The 20468-nt window shown below is 40.2% G+C and overlaps 1 protein-coding gene across 3 annotated transcripts in view; it reads right to left on the minus strand.

The window, feature by feature from the left end:
• Positions 1-233: 233 nt before the first annotated feature.
• Positions 234-20468, minus strand: part of Col12a1 (collagen type XII alpha 1 chain) — a 119874-nt gene continuing 99639 nt past the window's right edge. The window contains exons 53-66 of one of the 3 annotated variants that reach the window (XM_021172385.2): positions 19796-19873; positions 18125-18211; positions 16469-16522; positions 15880-15975; positions 15036-15089; positions 14516-14569; positions 11279-11332; positions 9883-9954; positions 6814-6849; positions 6638-6704; positions 5780-5968; positions 4759-4827; positions 3434-3604; positions 234-2416 (exon numbers count right to left, since the gene is read on the minus strand). In XM_021172385.2, the coding sequence (XP_021028044.1) occupies positions 2406-2416; positions 3434-3604; positions 4759-4827; positions 5780-5968; positions 6638-6704; positions 6814-6849; positions 9883-9954; positions 11279-11332; positions 14516-14569; positions 15036-15089; positions 15880-15975; positions 16469-16522; positions 18125-18211; positions 19796-19873 (1092 nt within the window). In that variant the 3' untranslated portion in view covers positions 234-2405. Of the gene's footprint in view, positions 2417-3413; positions 3605-4758; positions 4828-5779; positions 5969-6637; positions 6705-6813; positions 6850-9882; positions 9955-11278; positions 11333-14515; positions 14570-15035; positions 15090-15879; positions 15976-16468; positions 16523-18124; positions 18212-19795; positions 19874-20468 lie in introns of those variants that run through there. The other 2 variants (XM_021172383.2, XM_029481914.1) reach the window with 2 other exon arrangements.

Consider the following 20468-nt stretch of genomic DNA (forward strand, 5'->3'; position numbering starts at 1 on the left):
CCAGCCCACACATCCTCTACATTCCTAATAAAACCTTTGGAATCTGCTGGATTTTCTTCTAAGGCTCTCAGCACTCTATTCAATGACTTCACCATAGTATTTAAAATCTAAAGTTATTTAGCATAATTTAATAGTATTAACGAGATTTGTAGTTGTATCCAAGGATATGAAATTGTTTGTTGTAACAACCACTTGAGAAGCCCAAAAGGCCCAAAGAAAAAGAATATGCCAGGTCAAATTTTCAGTAGTTTTATTGAAAAATGCCTCTTTTGTTTCAGAAATAAATAATATAAGGCAGTGAAATTCACAATCTGCAGTTAAAATATAAAAGCAGCAATTCTATGTTCATAGTCTTGCAAACATTTCCAACTGCTTTGATAACTAAGAAACATGTTTTGCAAAAAAAAAAAAAGTTCATTCTAAATATACAACACAAACATGCAATTCCATTTCTGCAGAATAATCTGCAATTTGGCATAAATGTTAGTGTGTCAAAACAAAGACATCTAAAAGCAATATGGAACAGTATCCAGTTGATACAATAACTTCGGCTACGAGGCTTAAGGTCTGTGGTTGTTAAAAGACTAAGAGCATTCTGTGCCCTAAAGCGTAACAGAAGGAAGGAAAGACGGAGAACTGCTGCAGTGAGCTGGTGTTCCCCTCCTTTTTTATTTTAAGAGTGGAATGACTGGAAATGGGATGCAATTGAACTGCATTAGGTCTAAGAAAGATAAAGGCCCTTTCTGAATAGACAGCTGCTCTGGTTTCCAGGGCTTGCTGGGTAACCTAGAAGCTTGGCTGCCTCAGCCCACCCTGGGCACGTTCTCTCCATGCAGCTTCTGTGAACAGCTTGAGTTGTAACCATTTGAACTGCAAAGGCATGGATGTCTACAGACTATTGCCAGCTAGGCTGCCTGCAGAAACAAGATTCTCTACAGTCAGATCGGAGCACTTGTGGATGAAGTGACGCAGAGAAAACATCACAGAAATGACGCACACTGCTGCTCTGTCTGACCTGTGAATGAGAATCCCAGCACCTCCCACCTCGGTGAACCCATGATTTCAGGTTCACTGCCCAGGGCCTGGGCGCAGGGCTCGCCGCCAACGCATGTGATCAGGGTGCTGCTGGTCAGGCTCATCTGCACCGTAGTCATCCTCGTATTCTGCTGTCCTCTCAGGCTCCACAGGCACGATGAAGGGCTCACGGTCAGGCAAGTAGGCCCCACCCTCGGGCACATAAGGCTCTGTCCGATTCAACATTACAGTTATGGCATGACTTGGAAGGTATACACGCACAGCAAAAGTTAACTCATCACTGGAGGTGAGGGCACTCCACTCTTAATCTCACAACCATAAATAGATGCATTGCACTGCAGTGTTCCAATTATTTCCATGTGCACGTGTGCAGAGTGAATTTGGTGACCAAATAAGGAGTGCTGGACAGGGGAGTGGGGGACTCAAAAATCCAACAGTAAACACAATCATTGCACAAAACCTGGGAAGGATCAGAAATTGGGCCAAAGAATTGTAAACATAATACCTAGGTAGGATTTTTGGCAAATCACTAAATAACTGTTCACGACTTCAAACTTATCAGGTCAACAGATAACTTGGAGAGCTGAGGTCATGAAGAGTATTGGAGCCTAGAGACTGAACTCAGGGTGAAAGGAGATGTCGCCAGGTTTTGTACACTCCACGGTGTCCCCTATGGCTATGTCTCGTGCAGAGTTACAGCCAGTGGGCAGGAACACCTGTGACTATAGCCAAACAGGAAGGGATGTTGATTTTAAACTTTGGTTTGAAAAATTGCAGTTAAGAAACCCAAATAAAAATACACACAGAGAATACTGAGAAGTCACATGCCCTGAACTCAGACACACTGCTAACAAGCAAGAGGGGATCAGATCCATTCTCTGTTATTACTGCAGAGAGCAAGCAGCCAGCAGGCTTTGATGCAGAAGCGGGTTGTTGAGTTGTTACGAAATTTTAGTATACAGGATCACATTCAGATCATGTACAAGCGACAATTAGTTTATTATTTACATAGGACATTTCTCTTCAACCAAGTTAATTGTCTGTCTCAACATGGCATGACTCTGTTGGTTAGTAGCTTATTAGGCGCCTCCTTCACAACCAGGGCTCCTCCTGGCTATGTTTGAACTGTTTAAAAGATGGTGTTCTACGTTACTGCTGAAAAGCATCAGGCGGACACCACTGCCCTTGTGTCATTCAAGTTAGTATGGAGTCTCCACCCTCCTGTATGATGCCGACCCAGTTCGTTAACCATATCTGCCGTGAGATTTCCATACAGACTCATTTTCTAATAAGCACGTGCGCAAACATCTCAGAAACAGGATTCTCATGTATTTCAAACTGTAAGCAGCACTGGAGACTTAGAAAATTTGTTAGCCGGAACCTGAAACAGGTCAAAGATGATAGTTTTTAAAAGTTGAATTACTATGCAAATATATATATATATACACATCCATCTATGTAAATGTTAAAGTATGTATATTTATATATCCATATATTTTCAGTTCACAAGTGCCATAAGGCAGGGATAATTTAAATTTGCTTTACAAAGAATTAAATTAGAATCTTGCAAATAGATTACATGGGAGTATGCATTTGGATTCATTACTACTTTTGATCACATATAGTTATGCACATAAATATATAGATATATAGATATTGATATATCCAACTACTCATGCACTACTTGCTAGTAGCAAACCATATCAAACAGCAGTATCATTTTTTAAACTTGCAAGATGCATGAGGATGCACTAATGAAAAACTAACCATTGATCATAACATGAGAGACTTTCTATCCAGACCAGTATACACCCCAGTTCTCACATCCCACAAGGTCAGGCATGAGATGCGTCTGCAGTCTACAACTGTGCAACACTAGAATTTCACTAACAGCCCTATAAAAATATTAAGCTACAGGTTTGATAAGCATCAATTCTACGCCTGGCGCATGACAGTGAATTCTTTCACTTGTCTGCATTTTGTTTGCTATCACATGTAGATTGGATTGCAGAAATAATTTCCATATATATTTTCAGCATTCTATAACACTATTTCATTTTTTAGTCTCTCTGTTCCTTTAGATAAAAAATAATAAATAAAAAGAAAGAAAAATAAAAAAGAAAAAGAAACCTAATTAATTGGTAGCATTCATTTAACTCTCCAAAGAGTTGTAGAGAAGCTAATGGTGTGGTTTGGTAAATCCAGAAATACAGGAAGGGAAAATGGTCACTTAAATCCTAATTATGGAAAGTGTTTTGTGCTTTAGAAGACTGCCACATACTCAAAATACAGAACCAAAAATGCTGGCATCTCCACGAGATCCCTATCTCTAACTGCCTTCAATCCTAGGGCTCTTTATTTCTGGGAAACTGGAGTCCTTATGATGGCAGCAACATACCTGGATAGCCTTGCCCATTGTACGGGATGCTGGCACACTGGGATGAATCACAATATCCAGGAGGACCTGGAGGGCCTCGGATACCTGAGTTTCCTGGACGACCAGGGGGACCAGGAGGGCCTCTTGAACCTGTGGACCCTGGTGGACCCGTTCGGGATTCGCCTTGTGGACCTAGTGTGAAGCAAAATAATAATAGTAATAATAATAATAATAATATATTTCCATTTCTTGTCAAAAACACCTGCGGCAGATTCCAATACTCATGGACAAAGTGGTGCTTCATATGATTGACATAAATGTAAAGATTTAGCCACAGGGCTTGCATTAAGTGTAAAGATACAGAAACTTCAGAAAAGGAAGAAAAACATGGAGCAGCCAGATGGCTTGGTAAGTAAAGGTGTTTGCTGCCAAGCCTGACAATCAGAGTCAAGTTCCCAGGACCCACAAAGTGGAAGAAAAGAACCAACTCCCACAAATTGTTCTCTGACCTCCACATGCATACCATGAACATGTGTAGCACCCATACACACACACATGCACACACAGACAAGATAGATAGATAGATAGATAGATAGATAGATAGATAGATAGATAGATAGATAGATGATTGAGATAGATACACTTGATCTTAGCCAAAAGGCCGAGAAGCAATGAGATAGATAGATAAATGATAGATGGATGATTGATATAGATAGGTAGATAGATAGATAGATAGATAGATAGATAGATAGATAGATAGATAGATAGATAGATAGATGATTTAGATAGATACACTTGATCTTAGCCAAAAGGCCGAGAAGCGATGAGATAGATAGATAAATGATAGATAGATGATTGAGATAGATAGATAGATAGATATAATAAAGGGTTTCTTAACTTTAAATAAAAAAGAGAAGGATCATTTTGAACCTAGTCAAAACAATGCATAAAACAACTCAGACAGCTACTGTTTCCTTGTAGCTTGTTGGAGAAATGCTGTCAATGAAAATTTGTGTCAAGTCTTTAAATTGTTCTCACTCTAATAACCCCATATTGAAGAATACTACACACAATAGTAATTGGAGAGAACAAAGTAAACAAAACAAAACAAGCAAACAAATACCGCAGAGAATCCCGAATAAAACATGTACTCCTTCTCAGTGTCAGACACATTCACTCCTTCTTACACTACAGCGGCGAGCAAACGCCTGGTAGAGTGATACTTTCACAAGGCTACGTCCAAACTCAACTTTTTTGCTAAAACTCCCACCATGTTGGTACAAAGCTGATACCATGAAGTTGCCTTTTTTACATGCTGTCCTAGTCTGATGTCTTAACAAACCTACCTGGGGGCCCAGGAGGTCCTCGGGGTCCTTGAGACCCAGTACCCCTTTCACCTTTCTCTCCAGGCAAACCTGCAAGAAGCCAATCAATCAATCAATCAATCAATCAATCAATAAATAAATAGAAATTTAAAAGGGAAGGAAAATGAAAGCATGGGAAAATTTTATCTGGAAACATGTTTTTTCATCTTAAATAATAATTCAAGTAAGTCATTTCCTTAGCGAAAACAGAACCTAATTTTTCCCAGAAGTTCACTCCTTAAGCCAAATTCTTTCTAGACATTTGTGTAATTCCAGATTCATAGCCAAGAAACAAATCTGGCTGAAAGTCAGAGGGAAATTATTTGAAGGATACAAATATGCCTAATATATTGTCAAATAGTAATTAAAACCAGACATCTTAGTGAAGGCCCTTCAGGTAGACTTTAGGAGCTGTGTGGGCACGGCAGTCACACCATTAGATAGTCGGGTTATATAACTCTTAAAGTAAGCATCCTAAAACATCTGGAAGTAGAGAAATCCCATTTTTCTTTTTTTTCCCCCTTTGAATTTCATTTATCTACCATGAAATTAAAGTGAAACAAATATCCAAGAAGCAGGGCCAGGTCCTGAATGAAGGAATAGAAAGAATTTGGACCAAGTGCCTTCAGTTGTTGCTCAGTTCTTGCCACAGCCACAGCCCTTAGTAAGACTGGTGCCTGATTCCTGCTGCCAAGACACTACTTCCCACCAGAGCCACAAGAAATATCAATGGATAGAAATATCTCTAGTGAGATCTGCTGACTACGGGGTCCATTTTCTCACACTCCTATTGCTGGGATTACAGATGTCTGCACACTTCAGGTTACTGAACAGGAAAGGTGGCTGCCAGACTGCTCTTCTGGACTGTCCAAATAACAGTGAAGTGGTGTGTCAAATTCTGCCTTCTAAATGCTTTCAACCTGCCCCAACCCCCCCCCTCTCACACACACACACACACACACAAGCCCTTCCTTTATCGCTATAAAAAATCATAAAGGCCCACCTCGTTCACCAGGGGGTCCTTGCATCCCAGGCGTGCCAGGGAATCCTGGTCGACCCCCAGGCCCTGGTTCTCCTCTGGCTCCAGCACTGCCAGGGGGTCCTGGAGGCCCTGGTGGGCCAGGCTGGTTTCGACTTGAGTGGTAATCATTTGGAATCTGATTCAGCATCTGATTGAATCTGCTCATCTGGCCTATAGATAGAAAGAGGTGTTAGAAAGAAACCCAGGAAGGGATGGGGCACATAGGGGAGCTGTTTTCTTTTAGCACCTAGCTCTCAGGCTCTAATGAGTTCACACATTAAAAATGAGATGCATCAGTCACCCAGTAGAAAGTGACCCTGGATCAGAAGTCATCCAAAATGCTGGCCTCAAGCCATAAGCTTTGGTACGAATAAGTAAGAGTTATCAGAAGGTGGTAACTCTTTGAAATACATTGCCTTTCAGTGTGTCAGAGGATGTCACTCAAAAGACAGCTCCTTTGAAATTGTGTCAGTGTGTCATTTCTCTAGCACAGGTAATAATTCAGCTGAGAACTTCTGTTAAGTGCACATTGAAAAGTTATTATTTTGGGGGCTTCGTTTCCAAGCCCGGTGATTCACTGGATTTAGAACATGATCACGGACGTCTCTTTTCTTACAAACAAATTAAGGAATTTGTGGGCTGTGTTCCTCAGGACTGTGCTGTGAGAAGCACTAATGAAACTTCAGAGGGCGAGCCCCGAGTTTCAAGGCTAGTCTGCACTCCATCTTCAGGCATGGCACTGTACTAGTGTGAAACATTTCCAATCAACTCTGTGACTCAAGTTCTGTATTTTCTCCTCGATTGCTTTAACCGTTGTTCAAATGGTGAAGAGCTAATTACCACTGATCAGTTGTTCGCAGACTTGTCTTGCAACCGCTCGCATCATGTTCTGAGAAGCGATGTCTCCCTGGTTAATTAATTTTAAAAATAATCATTAAAAGATTATTTCTATAACTTCAGAGTTAAATGTTTAAACACTTGAAAGAAAATGAAGTCTAATTTTAAGAAATACATACCCTATCACCTTTTTCTCCTTTTAAGCCAGATTGACCCTGAAACACAGATATGTTAGATTTTAGAAACAGGAAGAGATGATCTAAAATAGTGGTTCTCAACCTTCCTAATGCTGTGACCTTTTAATAAAGTAGCTCATGTTTTAGTGACACCCAAACCATAAAATTATTTTGTTGCACCTTCATAACTATAATTCTGTTTTTAATCATAGTGTAAACATCTGCTCTGCAGGATATCTGATATGCAACCCCTTCCTTGTTCTTTGATGTGCAGGGGGGTAAGGACCCATACGCTGAGAACCTCTGATCTAAAATAGACAGCCTCGATGATATGAGGGCAGAGTCTGTCGTTTGATAAACCAGCAACGTGGTACATCACATTAAAACCACACCACTAACATTTTCCTTTACTATAAAAATAACCTAATCTCCCACCAAATGGGGCCTTCCAAAGCCTTGCTCAGACTGTGTGAGCAACAGTTACAAAAGCTATGCACCATTCACCACGTAGACTTACAACTGCAACGTGCGCTTGAACTCAAACTGCACTTGAACTAGCAATTTAAGTTACCATGGTTACTTAGCTCAGTTGCTTATTGTGAAATACACAAAAGCCTGACATCCACTCACTTCCTAGAAGAACCAGTAAAGGACTTCCTGTCAGCTCCCTGGATAAATGTGGAGCTCATTCTTCCCCCAATTAGTTTTTATACATTGGATAGAAAAGAAAACAGATGTTTTTGTCTCTTAATTGATCTCACATCCAAACAACCACATAATCTTTATCATACTCAGGCAGAAGCCCATCCCTGTCCAAGAAAGATCCTTGGAGGGCCCGAACTTCCTCTCTTTTCATAGTATTTTTTTCAAACTGCAAACTACCATTGCAGAAGGAACATCCAAGTCATTAACAAATCTGATAGTGGGATGCTATTCCAGCCAATTCAACTTGTACCGTTTCCATGGAAACCAATGAGTTCTAATCCCGGCTTAGTGTAATGATTCCGATATCCTCTTAACTGACCTCCCTCCTTCCTGCTTTTGCTCTTGATAGCCTATTCGAGATACAGATGCCAGAATGGGAATTTTAAAGAAAAAGTAGATTCTCTCACTTGTTTGCCCTGAGACATAAATGACATATAGTGAATTATAGTTATTGTAAGAAAAACTTGTGCTTCATTACAAAAAGAATTAATTTTTTGTGGGACTGCTAATATTGAATATGGAACTTTATGAAACGACAGTTATTTTTTATTTCTTGCTTCTCTGAAATGTTTCTGACTTAAATTTTCAATTTGTTCCTTCTCTAAATTGTTTAAGCTTTTTGAGAAATTGACACATGGGTACGCATTTCAATCATTATCTCCCCACAACTCCTCTCATGTATACCACTACTCCTTCTCAATTATTACTCACACACACACACACACACACACACTAATACACACACACACTAATACACACACACTTATACACATAAGCACACACAAACACACACTCATACATACACACATAAATACACACTTATACACACACTCGTACACATACACACATACACACATACACACACACATGAGTTCATTTAATGTTTCTCATATGTGCATGTGTCGGAGTGGCCACTTGACTGCCTATAGCCATTGACTCTCTATAGGTCTTCATTTAGGGGTGAGGCCTTGTGAAATCCCTCAATACATGTTGGCACATCACATGGTATTGTCTTGTTTACACAACAATATTGTCAAAATTTCACAGAAATAATTTCCCTGTCATCATGTCCGTGATCTTGTAGAAGCATTTTTACTCCCAGTCACTAGCAATCACATCTCAGCTAAAAGCAGTAGGATGTTCTGGCCTTCTGCTTGCCTAAGTTAGCCTCATCTAGCCTCATCTAATGCAAAGTAAAACAAGAAGGGTGTGAAGCCCAATGGCCATTTCAAATACTTGTGGATATGTTAGAAACTCCAAATTCAATCCGAAGATACTAATTTGAAATTGCATGCTAGGTGTGGTACTATTGCAATTCTCATTCCTAACCAAAAGAGTGAGGAGGAGAGAGAGAGCTAAACCAGGTATAAACTGAGAAAGGGTCACACTAGATAAAGTAAAATAGCCTGCTAAAGTTTGGCCTCTGATGTATTTGTTTGTGCTAAGTGTTGAACCAACGGCCCTGCACAGGCTAAGCTGACACCCCAGCACTGAGCTACACCCTCAGTCTAATAAAGAATTTTGTGTGCACATGCACGTGTGTGGTGAGAGCATTTGCATATACATATGCAGACTTGTTCCAAGGCACACATGTGGAGGTCTGATGACAGCCTTGGGTGTTCATCCTTAACTTCCACATGATTTGAGACATGGTCTCTTTGCTGTTTGTCCACTATGGATGCCAGATACCTTACCTAAGAGCTTCCAGGGACCCTCCCGTTTCTTCCTCCCATCTCTCTGTAGGAACACTGAGAGGGCAGATACTCCTGCTACATGTGCAGGTTTTGTAAGTATCCTGGAAATTCAAACTTAGATCCTCATGCTTGGATGGCTAGCATTTTTACCTTCTAAGCCATCTCCCTAAGCCCTGATAAACACTTCTAAGACTGTCTGATGCTCCAGAATCCTCAGTTATGGAGCAAGAAAAGAAAATGGTATATCTGGGTAGTGGATATCAAAGGGTTAACATCCCTCCATTGAGAATGAAGGCGCCCTGCACTCTGATCATGTATTTTTATGTCTTAAACAGCATACCATTTATAAATAAAAAAAGAATGATTTTGCTGACCCAGCTCTGAAGCTCGGAGTGTTTATACAGTGCAGAAAAATGTGTCTTGGCTCACAATCCCTTCCTCTTTTAAAGAAACCAAGGACCACAGTTTTCATCCCAGGATATTATAGCAGCCCAGCAGGGGGAAGAAAAGTCTTTAGAACTGTTCCCGAGTCAAATCTATGGGTTTATCGTGGTTTCAGCAGCTGCTCCTACATATTTATGGCTGAGATAATCTAAATATGCCCAAGCCTTGGCGTTCTCATTTGTCCACATCCACAGGAGAATGGAATCAGTCGACATGCAAAACTACTTACAGGTCTGCCATGATCTCCAGGTTTTCCTGGTTTCCCACTTGGCCCTGTGACTCCTGGAGAGCCTGGGGTTCCCTACAACCACAGACCAAGAAAGCGAAGGTTATGACAAGGAAAAAATCCTAGCCACAGTAACTGAAGAATTGCAGCCAGACTTAAAACCGTTTAAAAGAAGCAGAATGTCATTACACAGTAAGGAAGAGGAAAGCCACGTTTTAAGGTAACATGAGGGGAGAAATCTTGGAATTTCTGTCTGAAATGTATCTTGAGACCAACAGAAAAATACATGCATACCTATAACCAGCTTCACAATTTATAGACTATAACCCCAGTACATTTGTTACAAAGGCATATTTACAGAATAAAAACTCCTAATTTTTTTAGTTTGCTTCTGAAAATAAATAAATAAATAAATAAATCCTCCAAAAGACAGGGGTGGAAATGTTGACTAGTGGGGGATTAAGAAGGTGGCTGAGTTTATCCTCCTTTAGCCTCTCTTCCAGAGACCATAGAGGAGTCTAGAAATCCTTCCTCCTCAGGGACATTCCCCAGGCTCCAAGTCTCTCCCTCCAGTCAGCACTCCTCACCCCACCAAAACCACAAGAATCTCTCCCTGCTGCTTTTAAGTATAATTGCAAGCATTTCTGCTATATATCTACTGGGCTATTTATAATATGATATCCAATACATCATGTTCTAAAGCCTACCACTTCCATTAAATAGAATCATAGATTTTATAAAATATTCCCCTAAATGTATGCAAAGTTGAGCTCTGTAGTAAATACTTAGGCTTATTATTTATTTAAACTATTCTTACATGAAAACACATGTATTAAATATAAATAGTAAAATCAAGTAAACATATGTTCTGGAATCTTCCAATCCCGCCATGTAGACAGGAGGCATAGCCAGTGTTTCTATATCATTGTAACATCACCTACAGATTGTTCTACTTGAAAAATTTTCAGAATCTATCTTCAGCTTAATCTACAAAAGGCATAAGAGCACCCTTTGTTTAAGATGTAGATAAAGCCTCCCCCCTCAGAATGACCAAGGGTTGCTCATTAATACTGCCCTTAACATTTAAATGTCACAGAGCTCAGATTCAGGTGACCACTGAGGAACTGGGTCTATATCTCATTGAAGAGAAAAATCAAGAGACCAGCCAGACAGTGCCCAGGTCAGTCTGAGATTTTTCTGAAACAGAACTTGAAAAATCATCTGTATATTGACACATCTGTTTTCTCTAGAACATTTTGACTCATAAATCAAAACCAAACGGCTTCTGTATCAATATTCCCCATAGCACAGAGGCGGGGCGGGGAGGACTCAAAATGGGAGGAAAGGAAAAGGAGGCTGGAGATCGTGGCCAGGGCAGTGTAAACCTCTCGGCTCTTACCGGTGGCCCGGGGGGACCTCTGGGCCCCATTGCACCATCTTTTCCAGTGAAACCCTGTTGTAAGAATGAAAGTACAGGTTAGGAAGGAAACAAACATGTGAATGAGGCTAAATAGATCACTAAGAGTGATAGGGTCATAAGAAGGGCTGAGTACATGGTGGTGTTTGGTAGCTAAGCTTTCAGTATGAAGACCAGCATACCAAAATAACAACAACAACAACGACCAAAAAAAAAAAAACCTCATTTCAATTTACATTATACTTTTACTGAGTAATTAGTTCCTATGCTCATTCATTTGTATACTACAAGCAAAACTAGTTCAAATGCCAAACTAATATTTTTCAAAGAAGGCAGATTCTAGTTTTTAGTTCTTCAAAAGTACAAAAAGAGATGAAGGGAGACTGCCTCTGCTGATTGAAGCCACCCTCTGAAACTCAAACTGTCTTAGCTGCCCTACACTCAAAAAGGAAAGGAAGTCTTCTATTCTCTCAGCCAGAGTGAAATGTTCTCCCTTCATCACAGGGCCGAGCTATGTCAGTGTGAGCAGCAAGGAAAGGGCAGGCGCATCTCCCTGCAGGGCTGCCCTTTGGCTCCTGTGTCCACACTGATTTGCTCTTTCCCTCGGTACAGTGCCAAATGACCTCTGTCTGGAGTGAGTCACCCTGCTACCTAGTTAGCGTTCATTCTCAACACCAGATCTCTGAAACCCAGCCGAGGACTTCTGAGTCAGTTTGCTGTTTATGCTTGCTGCATTCCTCTGTCAGAAGTGATTTTTGTCCCATTTTCCACAGAGAAGAATGATCAGTACCAGGCAATGGTGACTCCGAGCCTGCAATTCTAGCATTTGGGAGGCCGAGACAGGAGGACTGCTGTGAGTTCTGGGCCAACTTGGTTTTGAAAAAAATCAAACCATGGAAGAATTATTATGTTGTCCATAATTATTCAGCCTCTGTATTTCTTAGTCTGCTTACTTCACAATAGCAGAAACTTAGGTTTCTTTTAAGGGAGTTTTAGAAATACTCCCATATCCCCCAAAACAATTCTTTTCAGAAACTTAAAGGGATAAACTTTCAGTTTGCTTTGTGAAGAAGTTATGTCCGCTTAACAAATACCAGACTTGGAGTCCATCTGATACAAAACCAACATTACTTCTGAGAGACACTTAAGAAACCAAAGTGTTCCAGTAGCTCTGATAGGCCTGGTCTTCCATCCAAACGGATCCTAGTGCTACCACTATTCTCTCTCTCTCTCTCTCTCTCTCTCTCTCTCTCTCTCTCTCTCTCTCTATCTCTATCTCTCTCTCTATCTCTCTCTCTCTCACACCCTGTAGGGAAGATCAGACTTTTAATGATCTAGTCATGCTTAGAACTTCTTGACCACCTGTTTCTTTGAAGGAACATACCTAAATTGGGATGAGAGGGATTTAATCTGATGTCCTTAAAAGGGCTATCTCAAGCTACCTGCAGTCACCGTGCTTTACCTCTTAGCTTCACTTCTGACTGCAAGCCTGCAACTGTCGTTACTATATCCACCCGAATCACGGTGTCAGAAGAGACTAGGGATCATTTCATATAAATTAGATACAAGTACGTGGGGTTCTTCTGTGGTCCCCACTATACCTGCAGAACCTGACTCACCAGAGTCCTCTTCCTCACCTTCCTCCTGCTTCCCTCTCTCACTTTCTGCCACTTTCTTATTTATTTCTTATTTTTGTTAGCCAAGATCCCCATACCTACAGCCTCTCTCACTGTGTAAAACAGTGTATGTCCTCCCTGCTCAGTGTACCTGCTTTTAGCCTCAGAGGCAGTTTACTAAGCCATCGGCACATGAGTAGGGCCATGGAAGAAACATGGGAATTAGTTCTTAAATCGTTTCCTCATTTTTATCCCAAGAGATAAGAGTGGTCTGTCCACAATGTTAGACATGGGTTGGAGTTTCAGAGGGGGAAATGTACAGGTCTTCCTAACCCCTTACCCTTCCCGGTACAATGGTGACAGTATTGGCTTCCTGATTGCCTGTTGCTAGGGGACAACCTCAAGACCCCACCATCACCATCTGAAGCACACACAGGGATGGGTTGTGATGCACACAGCGAGCCCTCGACAGCAAATCAGCCTACTGCCGCTTTCTCAGTGGCTGTAGTCACTTTTGTTTTCTTATTGGAAAGGCTGGAGTTCATTTGTATTCTCACTGTTGCTCTTCATTATACAGTAAAAATTGAGCAAGACTGCCCAAATTCAGCATTGTCAAAAGATGCTGAGGTGCCAATATGTCACTTGAATCTCCAAACTCCTCATTGGAGTCTATGACTTGCTCTTTGACTTGTGTGTTTCTTCCAAATATCAGAAAAAGCACAAAAACAACCCTCGGGAGCACGTCACACACTATTCTGAGTTATCTTGGTGAAGTATTGCTCCTACTGAGTGACACCTCCTTGCCAATGATTACAGATATTAATGTTAAAAGTCACATGTTTCCTGACAGCGGATACAGTGCTAGCCCTTTTGGAGAACGTTACTAGTCCCAGTTTAGCCTGATTGACAGAGTGCAGACAACCCTCATCTTATTTAAACTATAAAATGTTGAAAAGCTGTAAGGTCCGTGGACTTTGAGCAATTTTAACATCTCTAAATTCTTCTTATTGAAGCATCTTAGTCTCTTATTGAAACAAATGTTTCCATAGTATTGGTGAATGAAGCATAAATGCCATCCATGTTCACTAGGCTACCCAATAGCCTCTCCCAGAAAAGAGTGACCTCCCTACCTTGTCACCCTGAGTCAAAGGCAAATGTGGATATTGCCACAAATAGAGAAAGTCCCTAAGTACCAGCTCCTCACACCAGCATCAACCTTTGCCTTCTAAAGATATAGAGTTCTCCAGGGCTTCAAAGAAAATACTGTGAAAATGAAGGCTACTTACTCCCCAAGTTATTAAAATCTGTCTCATGTTAAAGATTTCAATTTTAGGATTGAAAGCAATTGCCTACATCTCTTTAATGCCTTTCTGATCAGTTACTCTTCAATATATAACTTTAAAATTCTCAACATTAAAATTTCAAGCACTTCCCTCAAAAATCCCACCAATTCCTTTAAGAGAACTCAAGATGGATCTGATGCTGGAGCGTCCACCAATACCATCTTTGAAGCCTCCCACAAGATATGTGAGCTCCACCTCTCCAATCATGCAAACAGGACTTGGAGTGTCTGTAATTAAAACATTCATGGCCCAAAACTTACTCTGTCTCCTGGTGGTCCCATTGGTCCTGGTGGGCCAGGTAATCCTGGGGTTCCCTACACAGAAGGGAGCAAGCAATTAGTGTGCAGTAATACACTGTTTGTGTAAAAGAAAAAAATGATTCTTAGTGTTCTTCAAAATGTTTCCAAACAAAGTTTGAGGGCTCTAAAAAGAAAAAGAAGACTATAGCCAAACACAGGGCCAGGCATATAGACATTGGTCAGCTAGGAGGTATTAGAATTAAACAGTATACCCTTGAAGAGTAAGAACAGAGTATGAAATTCAAGTCCAGAGAAGCACACACGTGAGCCACCCTTCACTATTTAATCTTGGTTTGCTTCTTTTTAATTAATTAATTTTCATATAATATATTCTGAGCATGATTTGCCTTTTCTCCAGCTCCTCCCTGCTCCTCCCCACCCACCAAACTCCACCTCCCCTCTCAAACAAATTTGCAACGCTCAAAAGACAACTTTTTCAACAGAGCATTACAGGTAAGAAGGGGTAATTTTGAGAACTCACTGTCCGTCCCGGAAGGCCTGGCTCTCCTGCATCACCTTTCATTCCCTGCCGACCCTAGAGTGGGCAGTAAGAAGATGGTTCTCAGGTATTATGGAAATTAAGTTTAAAAGAAGGAATTGAGTCACGTATGCATTTTTATCACTTTATAGGTCTGATGTAGGGATTCAGAGACAAGCACGCAAGTCTATTTTAAAGGAACATGAATGAACCCCCCCCCCATTAACACTCACTTTCTATCCAGCAAATGCCATTTTATAGTTTCTACTTAATGTTATGATACTGTTATATAGATTTGGGACAATATATCTACTTTGAAAGAACATAGTTTAACAAAAGTGACATATGCATTACTTTCAGGAAGTTTCTGAGAGACCAAATAAATAGAACAATTTTCATAGTTACTGGTTGCATGTCCCATTTACACATCTAAAATAATATTCATCAGATGACACCAGCTGAGTAACTAGCCTTGCATTCTCCTAGAAAACATTTGCACTCAGAACAACACAGAAAATATTGCATGTAAACCAGTCCAAGTGTCTCAGGCCTGGCATCCCAGCTGCTCAAAAGACTGAGGCAGGAGAATCACAAGTTCAAGTCCTGAACTGACCACAGAGTAAGCTCAAAACCCTGTCTCAAAATAAAAAGCTTATAACAGGTCGGGGCGTTAGCTCAACGGTAGAGAGCTTGCATAGCATCTGTCAGGCTCTAGGTTCAAAACCTTATACCAAAAATTGCTGAGGGGAGACACTACAAAACAAGGAAAGAAAGAAAAAAATGTTCTCCATTTAAATACATTGTTAACCCAACATTTTCATTTACTATAGAAAGCTTTTATGTTTACCTGTTCTCCCGGAATGGAAAGTCCATTGGGTCCCTGGGGGCCTGGAGGACCTTGGGGGCCTGGAGGGCCAGTATCTCCACGGGGACCTGGGGGCCCCTAAAATATATGAGGAAAGAGAAAGATGAAAAGGTTGATGTAAGAACCTTTAAGAACAGTAAGAAGGGTCAGAAGCCTCTCGTCATAGCCTGACAGCATGATTACTTAGTCTTCATCAACAGTTTAAAATACAATACGTGTATAAAACTCTATTGAGGCCACACCCTTTCATTCCTTTTACTACACCTTCAGAAAATGGTGCCATGAATTCACAACAAAACCTACATTTCAACAAATGTCCTTTTAAAGGTGGTCTTTTTAAAGTAAAAACCATTATATAATATGTGCTATATCTGTATTCACATATTCCCATGAGTTCAAATTTCCACTATATTGAATCTACACTCCTTGTTCATTATGTCTGAAGCCAAGAATAGTGATGTAACTTGACGCTACTAAACCAGAAGTAAGTGGCCCAAGGTCGAATACCACCTCCAAGGAAATTTAAACAACTAGATAGCCATGACTCCTTGGAGCATTAAAATGTACTTACAACTGCCCCATTGATGCCTCTTTCACCTCTGGGACCTTTTGCACCAGGTCCTCCCTAAAACACATAAAAAGAACACATTTTGGTGTGAGCATAAGGAATTCAGAAATTGATACATAAAAAACAGTGTTTCAAGAAATAATATGCTCGCTAAACGGTCAATACTTACACAGATACTTGCAAAATATTAAAGTAAAGCTATTACGTTATGGCCGGGATGCAGCTCTATGGCAAACCCTTGCCTAGCATGGACAAAGCTCAGCTTTGAGCCCCAGCATGACTAAGAAATAAATTTGTATCATATAAACACACAGGCAAAGAGAATTTGAAAACTGCACAATCTATGTTTCTTCTTGTTATATTCGCAGCACTTGAATGAAAAGAAAAGTGCATTTGAGGATTATATGAATTATATTCTGCAAATGTCTCAGGACCTCAGAGTGTGCGCTTACAAACAAGAATTCAAGGAACAACAAATAAAGCCAAAAAAATATGATAGTGACATCAGAAAATGGCACCTCAATACTAGAGAAAAAAAAAAACAGAGAAATAGCTATCAGATCCAAGACATATTCCAGGTGAATCTCAGATTTTTGATACTAATTCCAGGGACATTTTGAATCCATATATAAAAAGTGCTTTGTAATTAACCTAAAGTCAAGTTATTTTCTATAACCCCAGTATCACACAGACTGGTGCTCTCAGTATCTGAGTTGCTCCTATATCAATAATTTATTTTCTTAAAAAGCCAATGAGGTTAAAGCAATCACTTATATTCCACAGTAGGGCTCAAGTCAGGTATTACAAATCAGGCCTAATCCAAAGAGATACACACTGATGGACCAGTGCACTCTAGGGTAACTGCAGTCTTCAATGTTTCACTTTGCATTTTTCTTAGGCTCTCATCCCTATCACAGAGTATCTAGTCATAGCCTCAGCATTCAAGTTAGGCCACACTCTAGTACTTGCTCCCAGAGCTTATACCATGATCATATATTTGTCATCTTAACATGTTCACACCATGAGGTGTGCCTGCTATGTCAGGTACATATGTTCTAAGTTCTACTTAAGTTGTTCTTGGTCAGCCTTCCAAACCATGGTTATTCATACAAGAAACTTTAAGGAAATACAGTAAACTTCCAAGTGCTTATATTTACAGATGGAAACCCAAACTTGTGTTTTTAAGAGGAAAAGTCTTGAAGAGAGCCAATACCTGAGTAGCTAGAGAAATGGTCTGGGCACTAGAATAGAACTCTCTTGCCTTTTGAAATGAAATTGTGATCACATTTACTAATTTATTTGCTGGGGGACACATTGTGAAATCCAGAGGACAATGTGCATGAGTTAACCCTTTCATTCTACATTGTGGATGTTAAGGATAAGACACTGGTCATTCGGTTAGGCGGTCAACACCTTTACCCACTGATTCATCTTGCCAGCTCCCTAATTTTCTTCTTGATTCACTTCATTTCAGATCTCTAAATATATTATGAATATACATTATAAAGATGGCTGGAAGTTTAGCATGCTCCAGCATTGAAAACACTGAAATGGATAAAAAGCATTTTATGGCCACCATACTGACAAACAGGTGATTTCCCCCTTCAAAAACAACTTTCAAAACAAAAGAGCAATAAGCAACTATGTGTGTTTCCTTACTGCAGGGCCCGGGGGTCCTGGAGGTCCAACGCTGTCCTGGGTACACGTGCAAGCATTCGGAAGGGCGGGGCATTTTGCTTCATCTCTCTGAAATTTTGAAATGATCATTTGCATATAAACTCAGTGAGACACAGAGGGTGACATCTCACCCACCACCCTACTTACACACATGAGAATCTGTTTCCCAACTGGAACAAGTAACTGCTAGTTAATCATAGCTTAGAAAGAGTCTAACGTTCGAATTTGCTCAGCTCCTTTGTGCTATGCTTGAGCAACCCACACATAACAAAGTAAGGTTAATAAGATTAGCAGAAGCCCTGGTAATTTAGCCCAGTTTTCTTGATTCCCTGTTATAGAAAATGATGCATATCTTTTTAAAAAATCAACTCCTATTTTGTTCAGGAAAAAAAAAAAAAAGCAAAGCCCTTTCCATAGTCCCCACAACTCTCCCATTCTGTAAACCAGCATATGTGTCTCACTGTGGGCCACGGTCCCACTTTACCTTCTCATGTCTCAGGTAACTAGAGCACACTGTGAGAGTTATAGTTAGCGTGTCTGCCTCTACCAGCCACATAGCTTGCTCCCTCGCTCCACTGGGTCCTCTGCTTAACTCTCTTATCACTGAAAGTTGATGGCACCTCCATCACTCCCCATGCCTTTACCTGTGCTTGGTTTTCATACCAAGGCCCCTGCTCTGCAACAGAACCCAGATCATACTTAGGTTATCTAAGAAGGATTTGTTCCAGGACCTCCAGAAAAACACCAAAACCTAAAGATACTAAAGTCACTCATATAAAATACTCTAGGTTTTGCATGAAGCCTAAGTATATCCTCCTGCATGCTTCAGATCATGTCTAATTACTTAGTATAATATGTGTTAGGAATAGCTGTTACATTATGCTATTTAGGAAGTAATAGCAATAAAAATGTCTGTGTGAGGTTGACAAATATCCCAGTTAGGAAAGCATTAGAGCAAAAAGTATGCTTAGAAGTTCAATAGATTCTGTCTCTTTAATATTTCCAGTCTGTATTTGGTTAAGTCCACACAGGAGAAGCCCAGACTCACGGAAAACCAATGCATCTAATTTTTAATTTCTCTCACTGGCTTTCACAGATACTCACCTTTTACTGCAATAACCCTGTCATATTGAAGAATTCATAGTTTCCAATAAATGTTCACTAAATATTTAATAGTATACATTTATCTGGCAGATGTGTGCAGCTGTACTTGCCAAAAGCTTCATATCACCAACACTGAACTTTATAATTATCATCTACACACCACATGTATGTATGTATGTATGTATGTATGTATGTATGCATTCCTTCCATCAAAAGGTCCATAGTAACCCAGAAAAGTGATAGCTTATTTAGTAAAAGGCTGTTTAGCAGTGGGAGGTCTGCAGTAAGTAGGTTTATCAGACACATTGACTCAGCATGATTTTCCTGGCTGTTGTTGAGAGAATTTCCAGATATGATCTTGTACATTCCTATCCTTCCAGCAAAAGGTCACGTGAGCCCTGGCCTGAGCTGTGGTAACTGAAGAGCACACACACATTGCACGTCCCTGGGCTCCAATCTGCAGCTCTTGAGTGCTATTTCCTCTCCCAGACCATTTGCATGAGAAGAGCTCTGTCTTGGGGGTTTAATGCCAGGGCAGGGCTTACTCACCCTAGAGGGAATATCACAGCATCTGTCTCTGCTGGTCCACACTGGGCTGCAGACAATGTCAAAGCTCTGGATTTGGAACTGCAAATGACCAACAGAAACATCAGTTAAGGAAGATGGTTTAAACATTTTGTTTTTATTTAGTAATCATTTTATTTGTTTACATTTCAATTGTTATCCCCCTTCCCGGTCTCCCTTCCACGAACCCCCTACCCCATCCCACTCCCTTTTGCATGTAAAATGGTTTAAACATTTAAATATCACCAATTTCAGGTAGATTCTCTCAAGAGCATTGTGATGCTCATGTTGTGAGGAAAATCATTAAAACTGTAAATCTCAAAGAGACAGAAACAGGAACTGCATTAACCAGCCCCTATTCCTGACCCACGGCCTGAAAAGAAATGATGGATTGAGGTATTTAAGAACATTCCTTTCTGTCTTTAGATTAATTTGAATACGCACAATTAAATCAATCTTTTAAAGTGTGTCTTTGTAGAAACGTTACATTAAAGAAACTGCCACCCTATTCTATGATTGATGATATTTGCTTTAGAAATTATTATCTAGGAATAGACTAATAATTTTGTTTTGTTTTGTTTTGTTTTGTTTTGTTTTGTTTTGTTTTGTTTTGTTTTGTTTTGTTTTGTTTTGTTTTGTTTTGTTTTGTTTTGTTTTG

This window comes from Mus caroli, chromosome 9 (genome assembly GCF_900094665.2).
Source record: "Mus caroli chromosome 9, CAROLI_EIJ_v1.1, whole genome shotgun sequence".
In the NCBI taxonomy this organism is placed as follows: Eukaryota; Metazoa; Chordata; class Mammalia; order Rodentia; family Muridae; genus Mus; species Mus caroli.